The 25630-nt window shown below is 51.4% G+C and overlaps 3 protein-coding genes across 6 annotated transcripts; 2 read left to right on the top strand and 1 right to left on the bottom strand.

The window, feature by feature from the left end:
- The first annotated feature begins 52 nt into the window (after positions 1–52).
- Positions 53–1459, top strand: LOC148816005 (uncharacterized). The gene is made up of 2 exons (XM_088940655.1): positions 53–792; positions 1078–1459. Exons 1-2 carry the CDS (start codon positions 303–305, stop codon positions 1230–1232), a joined length of 645 nt encoding a protein of 214 aa, XP_088796781.1. The 5' UTR covers positions 53–302; the 3' UTR covers positions 1233–1459.
- A 795-nt stretch (positions 1460–2254) lies between these two features.
- Positions 2255–7933, bottom strand: setb (SET nuclear proto-oncogene b). The gene is made up of 8 exons (XM_088940252.1): positions 7588–7933; positions 5987–6044; positions 5729–5871; positions 5039–5142; positions 4832–4945; positions 4034–4204; positions 3481–3627; positions 2255–3146 (listed from the first exon to the last, which is right to left on the bottom strand). The coding sequence occupies exons 1-8, from the start codon at positions 7658–7660 to the stop codon at positions 3123–3125; spliced, it is 834 nt and encodes a 277-aa protein (XP_088796378.1). The 5' UTR covers positions 7661–7933; the 3' UTR covers positions 2255–3122.
- A 1835-nt stretch (positions 7934–9768) lies between these two features.
- Positions 9769–25610, top strand: pkn3 (protein kinase N3). 4 transcript variants are annotated; one of them, XM_088940245.1, is made up of 23 exons: positions 9769–9920; positions 10619–10700; positions 11733–12009; positions 12611–12765; positions 14213–14354; positions 14811–14962; positions 15669–15873; positions 16165–16353; positions 17087–17196; positions 17767–17910; positions 18126–18201; positions 18369–18558; positions 19019–19118; positions 19691–19764; positions 20126–20195; positions 20309–20400; positions 20766–20942; positions 21464–21526; positions 21957–22033; positions 22385–22527; positions 22788–22895; positions 23466–23546; positions 24146–25610. In XM_088940245.1, the coding sequence occupies exons 2-23, from the start codon at positions 10680–10682 to the stop codon at positions 24344–24346; spliced, it is 2847 nt and encodes a 948-aa protein (XP_088796371.1). In that variant the 5' UTR covers positions 9769–9920; positions 10619–10679; the 3' UTR covers positions 24347–25610. The 4 variants fall into 4 exon arrangements, with proteins under 4 accessions (XP_088796371.1, XP_088796372.1, XP_088796373.1 ...); XM_088940246.1 differs by having other exon boundaries at positions 9784–9920; positions 10597–10700; XM_088940247.1 differs by lacking the exon at positions 9769–9920 and having other exon boundaries at positions 10440–10700; positions 11738–12009.
- Positions 25611–25630: the final 20 nt, after the last annotated feature.

Raw genomic sequence — 25630 nt, 5'->3', positions numbered from 1 at the left:
TGTGAAGGCGGCGCTGCTCGCCATCCTGCAGGCTCAATAAGAGCCGTGTGAGAGCCGGGAAACTGTTTCTTCCAGTATCGCTGTGCATGAAGCGGGTCTAGTTCCTAGCCCAGCACCAAAGGAGGAGGAGGAGGAGGGGGGGTTGTGCGCTTAAAATGGCTGTCAACCATAGCTAATCCGTGATTACACGGAGGAAGAGTGGCGGAGCTCGTAAAAAAACCGACACCTGCCGCTGACGGCACTGTAAGAACGGGCAGCTGATCGAAGCACTTGGCTGCACCGGAGACTCAAAATATCCGTTCATGCAGTTCATGGTAAAGCCTGAGAACAAGAACTATAACATTGGTGGGGGGGTAGAGAAAAGAGAGATGTGGAAACGGCGTGAACTCCTCCTCGGTGCTGTGGCCGGGATGCGGCCGGTGCTGGCGGCGTGCCTGTGGCTGGGATGCCTGGGGTGCCTGTCGGCGCCGGGCCGGGCCTGCGGGGGCGCACACGGCCCTGCCGGGGCCGGGGACCTGCTGCTGTGCCGGGCCTGCGGGCACGAAGTGGCGCTCGGCTCCGACCTCAAGTTCGTCGCCAGCGGGCTGGCCCTGGCGCAGCGCAACGGCACGGCCGTGGGAGGCCGGAGGGTGCCGGTCCAGCTCTTCCAGAACCCGCACGGCTCCCGGTTCCGGGTCGTCACGCTGCGCAGGGCGGCGGTGCGCCGGCACTGGCCGGCGGACGGGCATTTCTCCTGGTTCCCGGGGTACTCCTGGACGGTAGCGACGTGCCCGCGATGCCACACGCACCTAGGTATTCTTGTCTGAACGAGGCGTGAGTGAGGCAGTGAGCGTTATCCACTCTCTCACCTGCGTGTGCAGGACTTCTGGGGCTAATTCAGGGGGCATTAGGGTCCGCACAGACCCATGCTGGCCCTACTAACACCCCCTCCAGCAGCAGCCTTAGCTTTCCCAGGAGGTGTCCTGTCCAGGTACTGGCCAGGCTCACACTGCTGGGCTTCAGCGGGCTGCCAGCTGGGAGCTGCAGGGCGACATGGCTGCTGGCCTTGTGTGTTACCAGACCTTATTCTGATTTCAGGTTGGGGCTTCCAGCCCAGTGACTGGCCAGACCGGGTGTCGGACAGGGAGTTCGAAGACTCGGAGCAGACGTTTGTCGGGCTGATCGTCGACAAGCTGCTGCAGGAAAACTTCGCCGCCTCTCTTCTGCTGACACCAAAAACATTTCAGAGCTAAACTCCCCTCCGGGTCCCTTACAACTGCCTTTCTGTGCCTGAAGCCTACTGGACTTTCTGGTTCGGCGTTTCAACTCCGTGTAAAAGAACACGTCTCCACCTTTAAGACTTAACACTGGTGTATATGTGAATTCCAATCCTTTGTGCTCCAGTCAGTGTCGCCTCCACTCAAGTTCTTTTTAATTTCATACGGTGAAAAATAAAAATAAAATGTTTAGCTATGATAAATGCAGTTTGCTTTTCACTGTTATTGGCACAGCTTGTGAGACTGGCGATGCTTGTTTATCCTGTATCGTGTTTCACCAGGATGCCGATGTTCACCATCACATACTAGAGACAAGTGTACAGCAGTATTTTTGTCAAGGATTATTGTTGGATTTTAAAATCTTGAAGATGCTCAACAGGTCCAGTTACAGAGTAGCAAGTTTTATTGTGCCATTCATGGACTGGAAAAAGTAAAGGTTTATTCCACGCTGAAAAAATGTTCTGGCTATGGAGCCTTCATTGGCTGTCTAGACCACAGCCGAAACGTAGCGTCTCTTTTCACCATAGAATAAACCTTTACATGTTCCATTTGCAGCCTACATGTGCACACGCAGCTCCCTACTTGAACTACATTCATGAATTGGACATCTTTACCTTCCCATGACTGACCTAAAACATCTCCAGCCAGGCATGATCCTAAAGAAGTGCTCCACTGCCTGTTTGGGCTCAAATTTCCCACTTGAAAGTCTAGAGCCCAAACACCCCTTCCCTCTTCCATGTAATGCCTACCCTGCCCCACTCAATGCAAACAACTTAAAATTACCTTTAAGTTTAAGTTATTGCACTCTGTTATCATCTCCTAGGCCAGAAAGAAAACCTGGTGCTGTTGGTTTCTCAAACATACTGGTTGAGTCTGGATACCACAAAGTACCACAAAAAGTTCTCAAATTATTCCCCATTACCTTGGAGGGCAAGTCCGATTTTCACTCTTGCCCAGAGCCAACTTAAACCAGTAGTTAATAGACAGCCACAAACACGTACGTGTACACATTTAGTTTTATTGTAACAAAGCAACTTGTACACTTTAACGTTTAAAATTGAGCAGTTTTCTTTCCAGTGGAAAAAAAAAAGAAATGATTAGAGATGTAGATTCCATGTAAGATTCTACAGTTTTCTTTTTAAATATTTCTTGAAGTAGCAGGGTTCAAAATTACAAGAGAAGAGTAGTTTTTTTTTCTTTTTCTTTATTTAAAAATGTCATTTCAAACCTTATGGATGTCTGTAAAACATTACAATGCGATCAATCAACATAACCTCTAAAGTCAGTGATGTTGTGTCAAAATGCCCACCTGCGCCCACCCATTCCAACCGCCTATGATAACCCCACCCTAACCTAATATTGACCCCGAAAACATTATATTATTACAAGAGGAAACGGGAACGAGCTGGTACTTCCTAACTGTCCATATGATCACATGGGAAAACCGTGTCAACTCTGGGGCCTAAGCAGTATTGAGAAAAATTAAAAAAAGGAGGGAAGATAGAAATCTGTTCTCACTGCACAATGGCTTTTAAACTCACAGCCCTCAAAAGGAAAATATTTATATAAATTGCTACTTTATGTCCTTTTAAACTATAAGGTGGTGTGCAGATTAAATGTTTTTCTGATGGTGTGGAAGTCAAAAATTAAACAAGGGACATCAAGAGATTGCCACTAGTTTTCCAATGCAAGTCTTTCCTGGTAATAAACCTGTATTAAGGGATGACATGGACAGAAGAGAGACTTCAGGAGAACAAGGAGACGGAGCACAAAAAAATTTAAAAAAAGCATCTTGCTCCCAGGGATCTGAGGATAAATGAACGGGAAAATGGGGAGGGATGGAGGTGGAATCTGTCCTGTTCGGATTTAGTCATCTTCCCCGTCGTCATCCTGGAAATAAGCAGACCAGAAACGTATGAGTCTCGAGAGCTGTCTGTTCTTTACTCACCGGAAAAATTATCTGTAAATGACCTGATGCCACAAAAAAAAACTATGGTCATCTGCCCCCACGCCAGTAAAGAACTTTAAGTAGATCACATTGCTCTCAAAAAGGTTTATCCAACTACACAACATTATAGATTGAATTGGTGAAAAAACATCCAGAATCGACATGTTTTGATGAACAGCACATTCATATTAGTATCAGACACCTGTCTAGATATACAGCATTGGTCTGCACCTTGGACCAATCACAGGCTTTGCCCGTTAACAGCAAGCTTGTTACCTCTCCTTCTTCCCCATCATCATCTTCTTCATCCTCCTCTCCATCGTCCTCATCGCCTTCTTCATCAATGTCCTCCAAGCCTTCCTCCTCCTCGTCGTCGTCCTCGTCATCTTCACCCTCTCCCTCCTCATCATCCATATCGGGGACCTTCGGAAAAGACCGTAAAAGTCATTTTACTCAAGTCTCAAGATTTAAAAAAACTTAAAACCTAGAATAAACTTGGGATCCAAGAAACAGCTGGACGAGATCACCACACCGATACACCACTAGCAACCTGGCTACAGAAGGAATGTCTCTCATTTAGCCCTTCATGTGTCAATTAATTGACTTGAGAATGTGTGATATGCAGTAGCCCTCAAGAACAGCAATCCGATGACGGAAAAAATGAAAATACTCTGCTTCAGCACATACAGCACCACACATTATACACGCTACAACATGTACACTAAGGGAAACAACACTCAAAGTACACCGAATCCGTAAAACAAGTACAATCGTTACATTTTGATATTACAGGTGAATCTGACTGCCACCAGCGTTACGTGTATCTTACCAAGTAGTACTGCAAGGGATTGGGCCAGATGTCATCCTTGATGACCTCTCCAAGTTCGTCTGCTCCAGCATCAGAGTGGTCAGTGAACCAGGTGAAAAAGCTCTCTGGCTCTTCATGCTGCCTCTTCCTTCCGGCTTTGTTCTGCGTCTGGCTGGAGCGCTTTGTCAGATCCTGAAATGGAAAAAGTCATTTTACAGTGAAAACAAGAAACAGGTAATGATAATCCTTAGAGTTATAAGTCGACTTCCAAGTATTTGCTACAAGTCAGAAAGCATATTTTCTATTCTAACATCTCATACAATACCCAATAATGGTTTTAAGTCTTAAGACTCGGGTCTATGAAAAACTACTTTTAACTGTACAGAGAAAAATCACAGGGTACAGCTTTTCCACTGTCTCAATTGTCTTCTTAAAAAAAATGAATCCAGCCTCACTTCAGCACAAGCTCCTATAGCACATATGGGTTGTGTGCAGTGTTAAGATCACCCTGCCACCACTATAACATTATAGTAAATATTCAATGCATGCGCTATGCAAAGCACCTGCTATGCATGCAAATCAAGGTACACCACTGCAGCACTTCCTCGATCCCTGTCAGGGGTGCACAAGTGCAGGTCACAACCTGGGTAAAGACACAGCAGGCTGAGCTGTCTGTTTTTTTTAGGTTATTTTCACTACATGACCCCAGTTACGAAGTCCTGACCAGCTTCACGAAAGGCCCACAGAGAACATCGCCAGGGAGGTGTTCAGATCAGGAGAGACTGGGGAACGTGTGGATGCAGAATCAGGACAGCATACCTTCCCTGCTTTCCATTTGATCTCTGTCGACTTTGAGGATGGGTCTCCACTCTCATTCAGGTGAAACTCTTTGGAAAGGATTTTGTTTTCGAAATAGGGATTTTCATCAAAGTACTGAAAGAGAAAAGGCACAGTCAGTCAAAAGGCAACAGGCACGCACCTCTACCCGCATAACCAAACTCAGAGTTACAAAAGGCGCGTCCTTACAAAATCTATTCTGTATCCTGATTTTATGTCTTCAAATTCTGTCACTTCGACTCTGGTCAGGTAATGAAGTGCCTCCTCATCCTCTTCCCCAAGAAGAGCAGAAACTGTTCGGAGAAGAGAAGTTTCAAATCAGAACAGCACCCCTCTCAACAACCACTCCCTTACACCCATCGCAATCACAAACTGCACCTCACGCAGACAATGTCTCCGCATTTCTGTATTTCTGGGGGGTATCCCTTAAACGTGTAAATGACTTGTAGGTTGTGCAGATCTAAAATCTTTACACTGCTCTACCTCGTTCTGCAACATTATACACATCCTTTCATAGCTCTTAAACCGCTGAAGACAAATCACCTTAAAAAGAAAGCACCTGGATACCAATAAGTGAATTCTCAATATTCTGCTCAAAAACATGCAACTGTAAACAAATTTAAAGTATTTTTATGCAGAGATTTCTGGGAATGCGAGTTGTCATGTTGTCAAAATCGATTATCCTGCCTTCTCTGAAAAAACAGAGGGATGTGACTGTCTGATTCATCAGCCCCCAACTAGATGGACCAAACGACCACCTTTAATTTTTGTAACCTTTCCTGTGTTCTCATGAGGTGCCCTATGTTAACATTCCCCTATAAGACTGCGTACAAGACGAGCGAATAAAGATGCCACTGTGTCTGAAGAGGCAGAACCAACCTTGTGGATGATTGACGAACGTTGTGACCCAGAAGTTGGGGATTTTGGCGATCAGTTCCGACCTCTTCTGGAAGAATGGCTGGCGTAGTTTGTTGTATTTCTGTTCTACTTTTAAAATTTCCTCGCTGGCCTGTTCATTCAATCTGCAAAGGGGGGGAAAAATGTTTTTGAGCAAACATTCCCTTACTATACCACAAAAATAAATCCAACAAAGAATATTGCTTTAAGGGGAAATCAGACTTCAGGAAAGATTCTCACCTGTCAATTTCATTCTGTACTTCATCAATATGTTCGATAGCTTCCTGTTGCTCTTTTTCTAGGAGAAATAAATGGTAGTTGTTTAGGCAGAGTTTGCAGTGCGGATCAGAAACAAGCACGCTACGTGTTACACCTGATTACTAAACGGGTTTGAAGTGAAACTGCCCAAGTCATTTTGCACCACGTGGAGCTGAGGTACATGAAACACCGCTGCATGAAATCGTCGTCTTCTAACTTTGAGAGGAACTTTGCAGAAGCAAAACAACCGCTGGACACTCAAGTCTTGCGGATCACCCAGGCTACATAATCCGAAATCGCACCGAGGTCACCGAAAACGCTAAAAACTGTACGTCTGCAGCAGGCATTGACCGAACGCACTGAAGTATCTATCTGCAAGCGCAATTCTCGCCCTCTTACAGCAATTTTATGATTTAAAACGGAAAGGCCTGTGATATAGTCCCATTCCACAATTCAATACATGACGGCGTTTTAAAAAGAGTGTTTTAAAAACAGGCGTGCATCCTGTTCCAAGCACATCAATCGAGTTCACGCTTCTTGACAGACCACTCTGCACCTCGAAGACGAAATACGCTTCTCAACTTCCGCAGCAGTACACGACTCGCCACCGTAAAAAAACCGTGTAAAAACAACCTTTTAAAACAAGTTATGTCCTGCTAATTATTTTTTTTTTTAAAGAAACGCACATTCTCAAACGACTGATAAATGGGAGAACACATTTACACCCGCTCCTCGCTGATCGTTTCCCCGGATCTCCTAACGAAACGAAGGTGGTGGGGGGGGAGGATTTACAAAACAATTAAACCGCACAGAAGTTTGCTAAATGCAAGCGCTATCACCCCGCTACGGTGTTTTTCTGGCGGTTCGGCCGGCATTTCGACGATATGTCGAGGTATCCCGGAGCGGAGACGCCGTTTCCTGCTTCAGCCGCGTGGTTTGAATGAGCGAGGCCTCACGCTGGGTCCCGACTGCTCCCTCTCCTGCAGGGCCGCCGGCCCGCCGCCCCGCCGCCAGCCTGCGGCAGCACCGGGCCCCGGGCCCGCCCGGCCAGGCAGAGCCCCCTCCCCGCCCGGGCTCGCCCGCCCCGGGGCCCCCCGGCCCGGCCTCGCAGCCCCGGGGCCCCCCGGCGCATCATGGCGAAGCAGCACAACAACAATGAGCATCGCTAGGCCTCGGAGCGGCTCATTCAGCCCGCAGCCGCGCAGGAAAAGCCTCCCGCTCCGCCGACCGGGCTGACCGGCGGGCCGCCGTGCCAGCAAAACCCCCTTCCGAAATACCGGAGGGGGGGCCCGGCCCCGCTCCGGCGGCTGGCGACCCCGCTGCCCCTGCCTGCGCCGGGCATGCCGCTGGTGCACAATGAAGCCTGTGCTGGAGAAACATGGCCTCCCCCGCCGGTCCGCTTCCCACTCGCCTCCTCCCGCCCAGCGCGGCGGCGGCCGGCCGGCCTCGTCCCCGCACCTCGCCCCGGGGCCAGCCCGCCGCAGGGAACCGAGCCGCCCGCCCGCTGCCCGCGCACCCCCGGGGAGACACGGACACACAAACAAGTGAAAAATGGCGGTGCCGTGGAGGCCGCCATTCCTTACCGGAGGTCTCGTCCGCTCCGTCATGGTTTGAGTTCAGCTCCTTTTTACTCACTTTCGCCGCCGAAGCCGACATGTTTTCGCAGGCTTGGGAACGAGATAGCTTCTTAAAAGATGGACTCGGTTCGGTTCGGTTTTGTTAGCTTGGCGTCTCTCCCACCCCGCGGAAGAGAAAACTAGTTTCTGCCCGGGCTGGAAATCTGCGAAATAACAGCGTGTGTCGCCGCTCCTCCACAATGTACCCAGCGCGAGGGGCTCAGCACACACTCTCCTCCGCCGCCACAAGCGCTCGAGCTCACTCACGCGCTCCCCCTGCCCTGACGCACGCGCCCCGCCGAATGGAAATCGCCGGAGCGGCCCCGCCCCCGCGAGGGTGGGGGCCGGGGGAGGGGGGCGCCCGGGCGCTGCGCGGGATTGGACGGCGCCCGGGCGGCGGGGGCGGGGCGAAGGGGGGATGGGAGAAGGGGGGACGACAATCCTCTGACGTCAGAGAGCCGGGGACCCGCGGCGCGCTGGCTCCGCGTGCGTGCGTGCGTGCGCCCGGATTGGCCCCCGGCCCGGAGGGGCGGGCGCGCGCCTGCCTGCCCTGCATCTCATTCTCTTCCTCCTCTCCCGGCCGCCCCCCTCCCTCCACCTCCATTACAAAGAGAGGAAACCGCTGCCATATTCGCGTCGTACATCTTGCGTTTGATCGGCAAGATGGAGACCCGTTGTGGCGGCCCATGCGTGTGTGTGGTTAGGGGGTGCTGGCGTCTGAGACCGGGCAAACACCTTCCTGGGGGCCCAGGCACGGGCATCCCCCGGCTCGATGCGCCCAGCTCCTGGCTGCCAGCGCCGCTCCTGCCCGCTCGGCAGGCGCTGTACCTGTAGTATCTGCACACGTTCTGTCTGCCGCACTGGGGTGTTTCTGAAAACACGCCGCTCGGCGTCAAGAGATGCGTTGAATCGCCCCGGAGGCCCGCGGTCGCCAGCAGCCGGGGCTGGGGAGATGCCACGGCAGTTTGCTGTCGCCCGTGTCTTGAACCGGCTCCATCACTCTGCTCCCCTCCCCGCTGAGAGCTGGTGTGTGGGGAGCGTACTGGCGCACTATGGCTGCCATTGGTGGGGGTGGAGGGCATCCCCATTACCAATAAAGCGCTTTGAGTGGAGTGCTATATTAGTGAAAGCAGTTATTCATTATTATTATTATTATTTCCCCCCGGGGCGCTGTTGCGCACGCCCCGTGCTGCAGCCTGAGGGGTCACCTCAACAGCGGGGGCTCCTTTAAAAGATGCACCGTGGAGCGGGGTTGATGGGGAGGAAGGGTCGCCCCACAGTCCTCAGGTGGGGGACCCCTGGGAACAGGGGGGGGGGGTCAGACAGCAGGAGTAAATCGCCCAGTCCGGGGATCATTACGCAAAGGGGCGAGTGAGGGTTTAGTCCATGCAGAAGAAGGCTCCACAGCCGAAACGCTGTGTTTCCTCTCCTCTCTTTCCGCCGGGAATAAACCTTCGCTGCTTCCTCCGTACCTGACCGGCTTTTAGCTGTGATTCGGATCTGGAGAAGACATCTCTGCACAGGCTGTAGACTGGGCAGCTCGCGTGGGGATCCGCTGAGCACCCTCACCCTCACCCACGCTGCGTTTCCTCAGGCGTGGGGTCGCCCTGCTGGTGCAGAGGACCGGCTGATCACTTCTGCACCCCACGGCCCTGCACACAAACACGCCCTCCAGCGACTCCAACGCTAGCATGGCAAACTGTGTGGAACAGTCCATCCCCTACCGAGGATACGAGAGCGTGTTTAATATATTCTAATGAGAGAACCACATTTTCGAATAAATAACAATAAGTGAAAATGAACACGTGAAATAAAAAATAATTTCAAGTAAAATCCTTGCAAAATATCCTTCATTATAAATGAACCTTTCTACCTTACACAACAGGTCATTAAATGTTGATAAAATATAGGGGACAAAAACACCACATTTGTGCTGGTTTTGGATCTAACAGTTTTGTCAACCGTTCTGTAACCACGCCAGGGAAACGGGAACGTGCTTTTTGTACCTTAAGCCATTTACGATACAGTATCAGTGCGCCTCATTGTGTGTTTTCTTCACAAAAAGACTGCCAAGGAAATTGACGACGACATCTATGGGACTGGCTGGGAACTGTCTCCCAGTTGTTTCGCCAACTTCTGAGTAAATTTGATCGCAACAGGTGCCGAACTGTTCAGCAACACCCAGGACATTTCTCTTAACGAACCTGTTTTTTAACAACCTTTCCTGCGTGTGTAAGAGATTTCGCCGGAGTTTCTGACAGGACTTCCACCCGTTTTCAGCTGTACATCCAACAGCGCAGGTACAGCGGTCCTTAGGGATCCTTTTTTAAAATAAAATAAAAAATAATCAATGCAATGTTAATAGAAATCGCAGATACAAAGAAGAGCTACTGTAGTTTTTTTTTTAAATGTAGGTAAATGAAGTTATTTCTGCGAGTTCTTACAGCCTTTTCCACGGCTAATTCAATGAAATAGATGTATTTAAATAGATGAATCTTTTGTTTTCGTCTGCCTTCCGCGGCGGAATAACCTTTAACCGGGGGGCCGGGGGCTGTGCCCGCCGGGAGGGGGCCCGGGGGCCAGGCGGGGGGACGCGGTGTGCCCGCCGGGAGGGGGGACGAGGGCAGGCGGGGGGACGCGGTGTGCCCGCCGGGAGGGGGGACGAGGGCAGGCGGGGGGACGCGGTGTGCCCGCCGGGCAGCGGCTCAGCCCGGCCGCGGTGACCGGCAGCCCGCACAGCCAATCCGGCCGCGGGGAGGGAGGAGACCCCGCAGATTCAAACCTTCGGGAGAGAAAGGAGGGAGGAACAGACGAAAAGGAGGAAAAAAGCGCAGCCGGGAAGTTTTGTTTTGTTCACGCCAGTGTATCGGGTTCTCCCCACTGGAATGTGCCTGACAACCAGACGCAGGTGGATCCAGGCAGCGCCTTCTCGGATGTTGTTGTGAATTTGATTTTCTTCTTCTTCTTTTACCCCAGTAACCATGTTTATTGCGGTCAGGGTTTCCCACAATTAGCAGAAACACAAGGGATTCGCTCTTCCGACTCCAGCCCTGCGGGTCATGGCGGGGGTCACATTGCAGGTAAGCCCAAGATATGAAAGTTAACTTTTTTTTTAAAAAAAAGAAAAAAGATTATTTGGCTCCTCTTTAGGATGACAGACATCTCGTTGAACATACAGATGCTGCCCGTGTTGTCAATATGTTTGCGAGTGAAAAGCCTCATTATTTTTAGAGCATTTGGTTATTTTCCTGTGTTCTGTATTTTGTGAGCTGCCTTTGTTGCAGAAACATTATTTGACCGTGGAAGGAAAAGGAGGAGTTAGAGAAGACTAGTATTTGTTTTGTTTCGATGAGAGTTAAATAAAAAATAGTTTGGGGGCGATTAGTCCACTGCGAACGTGTGATTTAGTCTTCTTTTACGGCTTTTTATCCGGGGAGGAAAAACTCTCACTCTTCTGGTTTTTCCTGTTCGCTAGAAGCGCACTTTTCGTCCAGACTTCACGAAGCAACTGTTTTGTCGCAATCGCTTTACAAATATCCTGCTGGTTTACTGGGAACTGGGAGGGGACGTGGACCGCAGTCGTTGCATTAAAACTTAGAGCTGCATCGTTTTCTTTGAAGACCAAGGCAAATCTCGCAATCAGTTATACTACTACAGCTACAACTTTTAGGTTTTATTTCGGTTCATTGCAGCATTATTTTTTTTTGCACGCGAACTTGCAGAAATTCTAGTGATATGGGGAGAAAAAAAATCTTTATGCAACCGAACAGCAGAAATGGAACCAACTGCAGTGGTCGGTCTGGGTCGCAGAAGACCAGCCTTTTCTGTCTTCGGAAACGCTCGTCACTCGGAGCTTAGCCTGACCCCCGGCTTGACCAGCGAGGTGGGAGGGAGCCCGAACAGTGGTGTGAAGGGTGATTTCAGAGCGGCGACCTAGGGGCGGTTCAGAAAGTTCCCGTCAGTTCCCCCACCCTGTGTACACAGCTCCAGCTCCCAAGTGTGGCCTTTATTAAAAGCTGACTTCACACTGGACTTCCCCAGGACGCTGGGAAGCTACAGTATATCCCCTTAGTTCAGCAGAGACCCTCTAACGCTCCTGGTTTTGGGAACAGAGCAGCTGCCTGCAGGACCTGGCGGACGGCAACATCCTGGACCCGGCCTTCCAGCAGCGCCTGGAGGACGCCCGGGCCCAGCTGCGGCAGGAGATCCAGAAGGAGCTGAAGATCAAGGAGGGGGCGGAGAAGCTGCGCCGCGCGGTGACCAGCCGGAGGAACGTGGTGCACGTGGAGGGGCAGCTGAAGGCCTCCAACCGCAAGCTGGAGCAGCTGCACTGGGAGCTGCAGGAGCTCAACGCCCGGGCCATGGCCAGGGACAAGGACAGCCAGACAGGTCGGGGGTCGGGGGTCGGGGGTCAACCCGCACGTGTTGGCGTCTTCTGCCCTAGCTGGCGGTCTGTAGAGTTCAGACCCGATCTGGAGGGGCATCTTTAGGGGCAGGTGTTGAAAATGCACCATCCGTCCAGTTCCCTTCCATTCCAGATACTTCATTATTCCCCAGAGCAGCAAGTGGTGCAACATACAACACGCAACGCTAAAAAAAGAAAGAAAAGTACAAGCAAAGATGAAAATGGCAAACGGGCCAGAGAAGTGATTGAAGCGAACAGTGTGTGGTATTTAAGAAGGTGTTAAAGTGCACGCACGTTTGTAGAGGGGGCTCTGTCCAGTACACATCTAAGTGCTTCACTCGATTCAGGGTCACGGGGGAGCCAGAGCCTATCCCAGCAGGCAGTGGCTGCATGGCAGGATGGGATACCATCAAAATTTACCAACTTAAAAAATAAAGCTACAATCCCCCCCACCCCCCCTCGCAGATCAAGTGCCACTGCCTTCGTTTGAGAAACCAGCATGTACCTGAGCGGGCATCGCGCCGGTCCCGAGCGCTCCTTGCCCGTCTGGTGACCGTGTGCCGTCCCTTGTGTTGCCCCTGCCAGACGACGCCACCTCGCCCGACCCCTGCCGCTGGGAGGAGAGCACCACGCCGCTGGCCAGCCGCATCCTGGCCTTGAAGAAGCAGCTGACCATAGAGACCAAGGTGAAGCAGGGCGCGGAGAACATGATCCAGATGTACTCCAACAGCTCCTTCAAGGTAGGCCCTCGCCCGAGGGTGGTCGGCATTGCTGCCTCGCAGCGCTGGGGCCCTGGGCTGCTGTCTGTGTGGAGTTTGCATGCTCTCTATGGGTGTGTGTATTCCTCCCGGAGTTCGAAAACATACTTGTGGGTTAATTGGCCCTGGTGTTGAGTGTGTGTCTGCTGGCGTGCCACGCAGGGTGTAGCCCACCTTGTGCCCGGTGCTTGCTGGGATAGGCTCCAGGGCCCCCATGACCACGTATTGGCTAAAGCGGTTAGGAGAAAGATGGGTGGGTGACTGCCTGGCCTTCGTGACGCTTGACAGGACAGTTTTTTGAAACTTTGCAATGTACTTAAAAAGCCGGGCCAGTGGGTAGGTGATCCCTCCCCCCAGTCTAGCAGTAGTCCGCATCCCCATTCCTGAGGCCTGGAGTTTCATCGGTCTCTTTAAATCGTCCGCAGCTCTAGGCCCGGGCGTGTCAGGATGGTCCTGCTGAGTAAATAATCTGGCCTAGTTTAATTAGGAAGTGACTCAAGTAGAACGACAGCCGGGGGACTTTGCAGATGGCCAGAGCACAGCAGTGGGGTATCGCTCTGGCTTGTACCAGAAGCAGGCTGGTTTGGCACAGGTCTTCAGAAACACGGGTCTCAAACAGTCATCTGCTTGTCATCCGAGCTGGACAGCCCTCAACGCTGCGCCTGTGTGCGTGTGGCAAACTTCTGGTTTCTTTCATTTCTCTGGGGTCTGATTTTGATTACCAAAGAATCCCTGCCTGTACAAGGTGCTGAATTCCCTCCGGAACTGGTTTATGCTCCCAGAGTGGCGCGCGATCATCGTCCCCCGTGTGCAGGACGGGCTGTGTCTTTGTCTGGCTCAGCGGCGGCCGAGGCCAGTGTGCAGCGCTGCCCGCGCAGCTGTGCTCAGGGAAGCAGTACTGATGGCACAGAGGCAGACCAGCTGCTGCTGCAGACGGAGTGCAAACACGGGGGAGAGAGAGGGAGGATGGGTTAGTGAACCATCAGCAGAATCAAGCGAAGGCATTGCAGATCTTGGCAGTAAGCGAACAGGCTGAAGGAGGGCTTGCACCGGGGGAAGAGCCGGAGCGGATCTCTCAAACTCAGCGAGCCCTAGCTAGTTGTGTTTCAGGGGTGCCGATGGTTAAGAGGTGTGACACAAACAGTGTCTGGAGAGAAGGACAGTCTAGCGGGACAGTTAGTCCAGCTGTGGAGGGCAGCCCTGTCTGTGTCCTGGCACGTTCTGAATATTCATAACTCAGCACGGTGCTTCCCAGCAGGAGGACAAGGGCATGCCTGTGATCAATCACTGTGCTGCTTCCTCAGCTGCCAGACTCTTAACACCGCGCAGGACTCTGCTCTTCAGCTCGGGGGAATGTGATCTTAGTAATGAGGAAAAGCTCGATGCAGTCGTAACCTTTGTTTCTCCCCTCTGTGATTCTCCTTTCCAGGACCGGAAGATGCTGTCCACTGCCCAGCAGATGCTCCAGGACAGCCGGACGAAGATCGAGCTGATCCGCATGCAGATCGTCAAAGTCGCGCAGGCAGGAGAGGGAGACAGGGAAGGCTTCGACTCGGAGGCCGAGCGAAAGGGTGGGGCCTTCTGTAGACGGCAAGAGCTACTTTTCATTGCGCTGTACACACTCGCGTATCCATCCGATCGGTCTGCAACCACTTCTTCCCGCGTCAGGTCACCCAGTCCGTCCGTCGGCCTGCCTGCCTGCCTGCCGCTGATTATTGATCTGCAGCTCATTGTTTGAACAGCATGGCTGCGTTGTAATTATCAGTTTCACACACTACCTTAAGCTAAAGGTTAAGGGGCAAAATAATTTCCATCCAATTTCTCACCACTTCTTCCAGCCTTTACCTCCGAACAGCGGGCGCGAGGCAGGGCACGCTTTGGACGGGACGCCTGTTGGCCGCAGGGCAGACACACAGACACCAACACACCAGAGCCCATTTTCCCACTTGAACACGGGGGGGAACGTGCAAACTCCACGCAGACCGGCGGGCCTCAGTCCCCCTGTTCCCTCTCCCGTCCCCCCGCAGGCCGGCCGGTGGACACCATCAGCCCCCTGGAGCTCCGCGTCGCTGAGCTGCGGCACCACCTGAAGATCGAGGCTGCCGTGGCGGAGGGGGCCAAGAACGTGGTGAAGCAGCTGGGGGGCCGCAGGGTGCAGGACCGCCGCGCCCTGGCAGAGGTGGGCGCTAGGCCTGGCACAGGGGCAGGACTCGGGCAGCGAGCGGCGCTGGCTGGGCTTGGATTGTGCCGGTATTTTAGTGGTCGACTCGACTTGGGTCGAGATCAGTAGTTTGCAGTCCTGGCCCTGGAGGTACCCTGTGTGTCTGCTGGTTTATCTTCTCTCCGGGCCCTTAATTGCTTCCGGTAATTGATCAGCTTGTTTTAACTGTGTGTTTTCTGACTGAACAACATGCCTCAGTACAGCGGTTGTGACTCCTGGTCCTGGGTCACCTTCTGGATGCCGGTTTTCCCCGCTGCTTTTATAGTAGAAATGCAGTTGTGGTTATGCATGTACTGTACAGAGAAAACAGAGCGCTGTCCAGCTGGAGTTAGACACACCAGAAGAGATTGGCAGCTCTGCCTATGCAGTGTCTCTAACTGGACCCTTAATTTCTCATTCTGCACCCGGATTCTGGAGCACAGGCGGGCACTTTCAGATTATCTGGACACTGTTCTAGGTGCAGAAAAACTTAAGTATTATCAGGCAGCAAACGCATATAAAATTCACCCCGACGCTCAAAATAGAGGAAATTCCAGGCATGTGTTTTTCCTGCAAGCTGGGAAAGACGGCCGTTGGGCAGAGGGTGTGGGTGACCCAGGGCCGTGTACCACCGGGCTGGCACTGCTTCAGGAGGGCTTTGCCCGCCGGCTGTCTCTCCCCACAGGCCCAGGCCAGGCTGCAGGAGTCCTCGCAGAAGCTGGACCTGCTGCGCCTGTCCTTGGAGCGGCGGCTCGGCGAGCTGCCCCAGGACCACCCGAAACGGGCCGTCGTCAAGGAGGAGCTGGCCCTGGGCGCCTCGCCCTCCGTGGGGCTCCAGCGGCACCGCCTGCAGTCGGCCTCCTCGTTCTTCAAGCCCGCCACCCTGACAGGTGGGCCGGACGTAGCCCTAGAGGCGCCCGTCGTGGACTGTGCTCGTGCTCAGTTATTCAGGCAGTCTTGACACGCAACAGGCTGGCAAAATGTTACTCTTCAGCAGGTTGTGTTTTTTTTAGTCGGCCATTAAAATGGGATTCATATCATCATTTGCATGTCCCATTACTGGATTTAAATGTCTTTACAAACCTCTATCGTAACGAGCTGACAGCTTTCCGTCGCCCTGTTGGTGGTCTTGCAGTCTGGGATTCCTCCTGAGCTGCCCACGAGCCCGACCTTTCTTACAGGCAGGCTGGAGGTCAGGCTGATGGGCTGTCAGGACCTGCTGGAGTCGGTGCCGGGCCGGTGCCGCGTGTCCAGCGTCTCCGCCGCCCCGGGCAGCCCCTCCGAGGCCAAGTCCCTGAAGATGCGGGCGGGAATCTCGGGAATCTCGGGCCGCGGCACGAGCAGCAGGCTCAAGCCGGACGAGCTGTCCGGTGAGTAGACCCCAGGCTGGGGTTCGGATGTCTGCTTTCCCCCTTTGGAGCGCAGCTGCACATCGCTGTGCAGGGGATCCCCCTTTCTTAACTTCCACGGGAAACGTAATTCGGGGGCGTTTGTTAGTCATCTTGTTTCACGTAGGAGAGAGGAACTAGCCTGTGAGGTTTTTTTTAGGCCGGGTTCGTACATTTTTTGTTCTTTGAAATGACCACAGAATGAAAAAGGGCAATGTCTAGTTCTCGTTTCTGTTTTGTTGGAGAATAATGAAAAAGCTTGTGTGTCAGATTTCGTTTTAAGAGGGCAGTTCAAGTGCTTCCTGCTTGGTTAGAGAAGGAAAGATGCTCTGTTTGGGTGCAGACTGAGCGCTGTGGTTGACATGTTCCCCAGTTTGCCAGTATCTACTGTCCCTGATTTACAGCTATGAGCTTGCGTGTGGGCATTGAGCTCTGCTCTTTAAGGCACTGTGGATTCGCCGGGTGTAAAAATTCAGCTTTGCAAGTGGTAGTCCAAGTGTCGAATCTGCCGAGCCACTCGTTTCATCCCCACTAGTGTGAGCTGTGATCAGGGCTGAAGATCTGGCAGTTTCCTTTGGGAATGAGTGATTCCTTGCACAGTTCATTTGCACTAAGTTGCCAGAAACGTGGAGACAGGTCATTTGTTTGCACGGAGAGAGAACTCCTGTGACGTGTGCGGCTTATAGATGAACCTGTTCTGCCCTGTCTCCTGCAGCGGACATCAGCGCCGTTCTGAAGCTGGACAACAAAATGGTGGGCAGGACCAACTGGAGGCCCGTCAGCAACCAGGCCTGGGACCAGAGTTTCAGCATCGAGCTGGAGAGGGTGAGGCTCTGGGAAGCACGCTGCTGCGCGTGTCCCCTTTTTCCTCTTGCCATCAGGAAATCGCATCGGGCAAGTCGCCCGAGACACAAGGTTAATACTCAGGGTGCCGAAATTCACACAGGTCACTGCTTTTCATGTTCTTCATCACCGCCGAATACCAACAGCAGCATGGCCCAGCTGGCGCAGTAGCACATTTCATTCGGGCGGTTTTTACGTGGCAAACAGATATCTGAAGTATGGTCCTTGGGGCTGTGTGAAAGCAGCCTTGTTCTTCTGATGGAGAACCTAGCCTCGCTCCCTCGGTACCTTAAGGCCCTGTGTGTGTCGGAGGCAGGCTGGCTCAGCATTGTGTGAGCAGGAGGGAAAGTGCGCACAGTCCTCACTCCTTTTGTGCTTAAATTCAAAAAGAGAAATTAAAAAACAAATGAAAGTCGTCCTGGTGAATAGAAAGTGCGAGGTGAGCGTGTGATTTTAAAATAGTTCACGATTGCAGAGGGGCTCAGGATCCTCAGAGGCTCGCAGTAATTCGCAGTAATGATGTCTCCCCCTTTCCCCCGCCCCAACCCCAAGTCTCGGGAGCTGGAGATCGGGGTGTACTGGCGGGACTGGAGGGCTCTGTGCGCGGTGAAGTTCCTGCGGCTGGAGGACTTCCTGGATAACCGGCGTCATGGCATGTGTCTGTACCTGGAGCCCCAGGGCATGCTGTTCACCGAGGTGAGCCTTCCTGCCCGTCGCAGCCCCCTGCAGGGTGCCGCCTGCCGTGACACAGGGAGAAATCCTCTTTCTCGTGCTATTGGGTTCTTGGATTTTTTTTTCCAAAGAAGCTGTTATACTTGTATGCTGGATTTTTTAAAAAATATATATTTTCCTTTGAACTGTATTTATTTACTTTTACCTTTTTTTTTTATTTGACGCCGTACTAACATCAGGTGACCTTCATCAACCCTGTCATAGAGCGTCACTCGAAACTGCAGAGGCAGAAGCGCATCTTCCCTAAAGAGAAAGGTGAGGCCGTCGTCAGCAGCTCTCGTCGGGGCCTGGAATTACAGCGCAGGTCTGTGACTTGCCATGCGACGTGGTTTCCTCAGTCCCCAGCACCTCCCTGAGAAACCTCTGGCTTCCCGAACGTGTTTCCCCTTCCTCACTGGGGTTTCCCCTGCTTGCTGTCCTAGGGAAGAACTTCCTGCGCGCGGCTCAGATGAACATCAACATCGCCACGTGGGGCCGGCTGATGATGAGCGTGCTGCCCCCCTGTAGCTCCTTGTCGGCCATGAGCCCCCCGCTCTCCGGCTCCTCCGATTCCGAGGTCACCCCCCCGCCGTGCTCCGAGGACAAGCCCGGTGTCTCCACGCCGCTGCCCGGGTGAGAGGCAGGGCGTCTGCAGTACGGGGTCACCCCTGTCCGAGTCTGGACAGGCGCAGCGCAGGAGAGCGATCGTTTTGACCGTCGGAGGACTTTGTAGCTCCGAGCGGGTTTTGGTGCCTGGGTAAAACTTGTCGCCTGTCACTGTGCAGGCCCAAACATGGGGGGTTCTCTCTGCGGCAGGAGACATGTGATTTAGCACAGAACAGGGGCCTGAATACGTGTGTTAGGTTCTTTCTGTGGTGAATACGGGGAAACCAGGCAGGCTTCTCTCGGCACAGTAAACCTTTCTGGGCTCTTGGGAGTTCTGCACTGAATTCAGCGGGTGAGCAACAGCTCCGGTTCCTAGCCCCGCTGTGCAGGGGGGGCTCGTTCTCGAACCCGAGGCTGCTTGTGTATTATTGGAGTGTCGCTGTGGACAGGAGCAGCCTCTCACCTCCCCCTGCGCTCGCTGTTGCAGGGATGTTCCTGTGGTCAGGCTGACCTTCAGCGAGGACCGGCCCCCCAAGCCCCCCCGCCTCCACATGCAGCAGAGCCCCGCAGAGAGCCCGTCGCCCCCGGTACGCAACAGGACCCCCCGATACACGCGCACACGGACACGCCTGTGCTGCTTCCTTTCTCCTTCTCTTTCCTCCCCACTGGGACTGCCAGGGATGCAGACTAGACTTGGGAGGAGTTCGTGCGTATCCCTAAAAACCCAAAATATGTGGGAAGGACAAAAAGATTTCAGCTCTCCAGACCAGTTCAGTCAATGACATGTAGTCATGCAGAAGTCATGATACACATTTGCCTAGCAAATAAAGAAGTGCACAAGCAAATACGTGATTTGCTTTTTAAAACTGTAAGTACAGTCCATTTCAAGTCTAACAGTAAAACATATTCAAGGTTTAGTGATAAATTAACTGGCATTTTTTTTCAGGTGCATTTGTGTGCGTCCTTAAAATGACTAAATGGGTCAAACTGAAGGGGACTGGGTGATAAAACAAATCCTGGTGCCGATTTGAAGAAATCAGTGTTGTTACTGTGGTGGTTGTGATAAATGCTCAGCCCTGGTGTTGGCTGTGGGATACAGGTGTGTGCTGTAGCTGCTCTGCTTGCGCTCACTGGTCTGTCTCCGTCTGTGTTTGCGCAGTTCAGAGACACGCAGCCAGAAGACAGAAACAACTGGAGCGCCAGAGGAACAGGATCCTGCCAGACTGCTCCCGAGTAACTTTCACTCAATCTTTTGTTCATGCGATTCTCCTTCTACATAAAACATATCAGAGTTGCCTCTTAGCAGGTCCACAAAAAAGTTGAAATCGCCCCACGTAATCTCAAATATTTTTGCAATACAGCAAATTGTCTTAAAGGGTACGTTTTTGTATATTTTTTTAGTAAATCTTGCAAGATTCATACTTATGGTTCCTTAATAAAAAAGACTTGCTATAAAGATTTGTGATGTATAAAGTGTTACTTTAGTTGACATCGTCATTGAGACCTGCTTGTACAATGATTTGCGTAATAATAGTTTAGCCATGAGACTCCTTGAAGTGCTGCCTGATTTTTTTCCCTCCTCTTGTTCCATCAGAAAGAAGGAAGGAATACAGATGGAAGATTTCAAGTGCATCTCTGTTCTGGGAAGAGGGCATTTCGGAAAGGTAATCAGCCGCTGTCTGCTGTTGGGAAAGTCTGTGGAGTTGTGTTTCGCCTCTCTGCGCTTCGTGTTTCTGTAGACTGGTTCTGCCACTGATCCCAGTGCCCTGCTCCGCAGGTTCTCCTTGCGGAGTACAGGAAGACAGGGAAGCTGTATGCCATAAAAGCCCTGAAGAAAGGAGATATCGTGACGCGTGATGAAGTGGACAGGTAAGTTTCCACTGTCTTATGGAGTTTCATCTTGGAACTTGTAGCCTGATGGTCCACTACTGTTCCAGTCCTCATGTCTAAAACCCTCAAATGAACACAGACGTTAGAAGAACTGAAAATTTTGACTTAATTCGGTAGAGAGCAAGAGGAAAAACTGCTGTTTGAAAACTTGTGTAAGCAATCAAAAACAGGCTGGAGGTTCATCCCGCCACGAGTGTTTGCAGTCCAGTGGGGTTTCTTTTGTTTGTGGAGAAACGTTATTTCTTGGCGCTGAACGTTTCGGACTCGGACGAGATTATTCCCTGGGGGGGGGTTTGTGTCTCCCTGACCTGTGGTGTGTGTCGTTGTCTCTGGGGGCGGGGCAGCCTGATGTGCGAGAAGCGGATCTTCGAGACCATCAACGCCTCGCGCCACCCCTTCCTGGTCAACCTGCACGGCGGCTTCCAGACCCCGGAGCACGTCTGCTTCGTCATGGAGTATTCCCCGGGGGGCGACCTGATGATGCACATCCACAGCAGCGTCTTCTCCGAGGGGCAGGCCCGGTGAGGACACGCCCCGCTCCGGTCTCGGCAGCCGGGGCTTTCTCCCTGCGGAGATCGGAAAGCAGTTCATCCCCCGCAGCCGACTGCAGGATGAGCCCTCGATGGAGGAATGTGCTTCATGGGATTTGGTGAAAGACCGTAGGAGAGGTTGCAAATAAGAAGAGGCCATTCAGCCAATCTGGCTGCTAGGACTTGGGGGACCTAAGGACCTTGTCCAGACTCTTCTGAAAAGAAATTAGGGTAACGGCTTCAATAACATGGCTGGGCAGCACGTTCCCCACACCTCATGGGTCATAGGTGAACCTAGAACTGATTGCTAAATGTCTTGCAAACAATACCCTCTCCAGCCAGGTCTTTTCAAAACCAAATGCTGAGTGTGGAAACCGTAATGACGCCCTGATCAGATAGGCTGGGTAGCTTCGTTCAAGTTCTCGATTGGTCTCTGTAATTAAGGGCTCAGTGGAGATGGGTGGGTTCCTCTGGGGTCGTCTCGCTCGTAAAAGCCTGTGTTTGCTGTGCAGGTTCTATGCTGCCTGTGTGGTGCTGGGGCTGGAGTTTCTCCACAAGAATAAGATCGTTTACCGGTGAGTCACATTTGTTTTGGGAACTACTTTTCTGACACATTTGTTTTAGAAGAGCAGTCTAATAAAACTTATTTGAATCCTGGACGAAATGTTTCCCTTTTAGTCGAAGCATTTAAAATCAGAAATTTCATTTTGATTGTGACTTTTAAAATGCTCTCTTCTTTAAGCTGTTGTTTAACTTCTCCAACTGAGCCTTGCATTATAATTCTCAAGCTGGCCCATAGGCGTGCAGACTTTCTCGCCTTGAGGAATGTCCAGGTCTCATCTTTAATGAACAATGTCCTTGAAACACCCTTCAGACTTAAACATGAAAACGACCACAAACACCTGGCCAGTCCCTGCAGCCTATTCTGATTGGAACAGGAGGACTTGCTCTCTTAATATCGCGCCTGCCCGGTAATCTGTTCCCTGCACCACTCCTGTCTTGTAGAGATTTGAAGTTGGACAACTTGCTGATGGATGCAGATGGCTTCGTGAGAATCGCAGATTTTGGCTTGTGTAAAGAAGGTAGGCACCCTCTCTGGTGTGGCACTGAGGACTATTGTGTAACCCCGGCTCCTGTCAGTGTTTAAAAAGAATAACAGCTTCATTTTATATTTAGTAATAAATATAAAAATGGTAATGATAATAATACATTTTATTTTAAGCTTCCCTTTTATGAAAAATGTTTTTTTTGCCATGTGCTTCTCGTTTCCCTGGGGGCTCTAATCCAGGTTGCGCTCACCTCAGGCCTGTTTTGGCGCTCGGCCGGTGTTGGACGTTAGTGGTGGAATCCTGTTGGTTCTGAGCGTGCGGCGTTCGAAGACGGGCGTGTTAACCGTTGGTAAACTGTGTCCCCCCGTCCCTTCTCGTGTGCAGGAATGGGCCACGGCGACCGGACGTCCACCTTCTGTGGCACCCCCGAGTTCCTGGCCCCGGAGGTGCTGACGGACAACACGTACACGCGGGCCGTGGACTGGTGGGGCTTGGGGGTGCTCATTTACGAGATGCTGGTGGGAGAGGTGAGCAGGCGGCCCAGCAGCAGGGGAACGGGGTCGAGAGAATATTTCCCCTTTTCCTTCTCCCTGATACTGGGGTGACCCCGTCCTTTGTTCTAGCATTTTAGAAAATGATTTTGAAAACCTGTATGAACAACAAGGCATAACGCAATGAACTTCACAGACATACCGCGTTACACAGTGCATTTAGCAGATGTACACTGAGAAAGAAAATAAACGTATCTAGTGTCCGGTCTATTGTCCGATTTGTTTTTGTGTCTCAGTCTCCGTTCCCTGGCGACGATGAGGAGGAGGTGTTCGACAGCATCGTGAATGATGAAGTCCGCTATCCTCGATTCCTCTCGCCGGAGTCCGTCTCCATCATTCAGAAGGTACGCTGAGCCCCCGTGTGCCTAACACATGAGGGCATTAGGGTTAACTGACTGGAACTGCTCAGTCCAACATTTGGCCTCGGAACATCAGGCTAAAGTTTCCGTGGATCTGTCAGTAGGTTCCTACTGGGATAAAACTGAAGTGCTCTACCACGCACATGCCACAGGTGTTGAATTTAATGTGTGTTTGTGCACAGACTGCAAAGTATGTTGGCAATGCAGATGGGGTTTAACACATGATATAGGGTTAGAAGGGGCATTCATCTCGTCTTGTTAGGTAGTAGCTTATTGATCCAAGGATCTCGGACAGCACTTTCTTGAAAGATCACAGAGAATTGATTGATTTTTGCTTGAGAGGGTCACTACCCTGTGTCCAGTTTTATTCCTACACGGATCATCTTATAATTTCCCCCTTAAGCCAATGAGCAGTCGAACCAAGAAGTAAGCCCTTGTATCCACTTGGTCACCTTCGAGGATTTTGTACACTCGTGTCAAGCCCCCTTGTTTGTTTTAATCTGTCCGCCACAGCCTTCCGTTTCGAACGTGTGTCAACTGTGTTGTCTTTCTCAGCTGCTTCGGAAGAACCCAGAGAAACGGCTGGGAAGTGGAGAGCAGGATTCAGAGGAAGTAAAGAAACACAAGTTCTTTCAGGTGATCAGCTTTCGCTTCACTCTTCACTGCTCTTCCAGAAGGCAAGGTGCACAAAACCCAGACCTTTTCTTAATTCCTCATTTCCTAAGGTCCTAGGAACCATGCTGTGTGTTCTCTAATTGAAGAAATAAACCCAGGTTGGTATTTCCGACTGAGGGCACTAAACTTTAAAAGGATCCATCTTCAGGGATGCGTCGCAAAGACTTTTTCGAGTGATAGTCTTGCATGATCTGGGGCTGCTTGTAAACTAGCCGCTGGTTAAAACTGAGCAGAACAAACGTGATTTGACTTGGTAAGCCAGACGGCTCCGCGAGAGTTATTGGTAGTGAGAGAAGCTGGACGATGTGGTTGTCCTTGTGAACTGGAGCTGCCCATCTCCGCTTTAATACGATGGCGTATACAAGATCCTTCTCCTTGGGCGTCACCGTATCATCACGATATAGGCACATTGCTGGCCTATAAAAATTCTATAAACCCGGTTATAGCAAGAGAAGCCAACAAAATGCAAGCGGGCGGCAGGCCGGCTGTAGGAACGAGATGTGCTCACCGTTGCCCCTCTGTTTGGGGCGGCTGTATGACGCCTGTGCCTCCTTCCTCAGGGGACCGACTGGGAGGCCCTGCTGGCCAAGAGAGTGAAGCCTCCCTTCACCCCGACGATCAGGGAGCCCCTGGACGTCGGCAACTTCGACGAGGAGTTCACGCGCCTGCGGCCGGTGCTGACGCCGCCCCACACCCCCTGCGTGCTCACGGACCAGCAGCAGGCCTGCTTCGCCGGCTTCGACTTCTCCTCGCTCGGCTGAACACTCCCCACGCTCTCCCGCCGGTCTCGAGACCCCCAGCACAGGATGCTACACTGGAATCGGGCCTCCACTGTAGGGCGGATCGGCACTTGAACTGCCATCGTTGACGCTTAAAAGGAAAAAAAAAACAAACAAGCTGAGGTTTGCTTCCTTTAAACTTTTGATGACCCAAAGGATCAAAATCTATTGTCCAATGTCATCATTCCTTTTAACCTTGAAACTTTTTTCGCTCCTTTTTAGATCCCTACAGCCTCGCACGGTTATCGTGCGCGCCGGGCACCTCGGTTGTTGCTGATGTTTTAAAGGAAAGCGTACGCGTCTCGGGTGCTTCTCCTGTTAGGATCCTCTTATGGGACCAGACATAATATGCACATCGCCCCAGTGCAGTCATAAAAAGCTTGGAGGGTTTTGTGGTGTCATTCTAGAGAGCAGTACATTACCAAGGTGTGATATTAAGGGGCGAGACAGGGTACCAAATTTAGCTTTTTACGAGCTCATCACTGAATCTGCCACTGTTGGCCCTGTATGTTCGCTTTTAAAACATGTAACTCAGATTTGTTGCCTAGTTTACATTCAAACCTGAACTTGCAGGCTGCCAGAGGAAGTGGATGGCCGATGGAATGCAATTGTCCCTTAACAGTGTAGACCCCTGATTAATATAAAGGCAACCCGTATTACTGCTGGAACTTTTCAAGTTGCTATACATATACTGTAGGTGGTTTCCTTTAACAATGTTCTCCCTTGGATTTAGGTTCAATATGATAGTTTTAAGAAGTGCCTCTGCTCAGCTGTTAAAAAAGTAAAAGTATCTGAACATGAATGAGCTCTGCATACTTTTTGCACAGCCAACCTTTCCCACCACAACACTGGGAAGTCTGCACAGATGGGGCTGTGGGCGTGGTGCATGATAGTGGTAACCAGTACAGAGCCTTAAACTTTACAATGAAGTGGAATGGATAAAGTGCAAATGCTTTACAGATCTTAAAAACTTATAACTCTTTGGTGAATGAAGATAAGAGGATTTTAAAGTTCAACGCTGACTATTTTCAGCCATTACAGTTTCTGCATTCCTTTGGAAACCACTTGAAACAGCTGTGAATGTGTATATTTCTATATATAATGAATATACGTATGTGCTTTACTACTGAAGTAATTTATACAGTGAACGGAACAACATACTATGGTCTAAAGCTTTAGGTGAGATTGTTTTATTGTGTCCTCATGTACGTAAAACAAAAATACAATAAATTCCTTTCTCCCTAAAGATAGGGTGTTTGAGCATGA

This window comes from Atractosteus spatula, chromosome 23 (assembly GCF_055471065.1).
Source record: "Atractosteus spatula isolate fAtrSpa1 chromosome 23, fAtrSpa1.hap1, whole genome shotgun sequence".
Classification (NCBI taxonomy): domain Eukaryota; kingdom Metazoa; phylum Chordata; class Actinopteri; order Semionotiformes; family Lepisosteidae; genus Atractosteus; species Atractosteus spatula.
This window is presented reverse-complemented; position numbering and strand designations above follow the sequence as displayed.

Excerpts from the sequence above, each read along its gene's own strand:
- LOC148816005 (XM_088940655.1), top strand. The coding sequence starts at position 303 with ATGCAGTTCATGGTAAAGCCTGAGAACAAGAACTATAACATTGGTGGG. Across the intron at positions 793-1,077 it reads GCGATGCCACACGCACCTAG|GTTGGGGCTTCCAGCCCAGT; the intron begins GTATTCTTGTCT and ends TTCTGATTTCAG.
- setb (XM_088940252.1), bottom strand. The coding sequence starts at position 7,660 with ATGTCGGCTTCGGCGGCGAAAGTGAGTAAAAAGGAGCTGAACTCAAAC. Across the intron at positions 5,872-5,986 it reads GTACAGAATGAAATTGACAG|ATTGAATGAACAGGCCAGCG; the intron begins GTGAGAATCTTT and ends CCCCCTTTGCAG. Across the intron at positions 3,147-3,480 it reads ATGATGGGGAAGAAGGAGAG|GATGACGACGGGGAAGATGA; the intron begins GTAACAAGCTTG and ends GCTTATTTCCAG.
- pkn3 (XM_088940245.1), top strand. The coding sequence starts at position 10,680 with ATGGCGGGGGTCACATTGCAG. Across the intron at positions 10,701-11,732 it reads TGGCGGGGGTCACATTGCAG|AGCAGCTGCCTGCAGGACCT; the intron begins GTAAGCCCAAGA and ends TTTTGGGAACAG. Across the intron at positions 12,766-14,212 it reads ACTCCAACAGCTCCTTCAAG|GACCGGAAGATGCTGTCCAC; the intron begins GTAGGCCCTCGC and ends TCTCCTTTCCAG.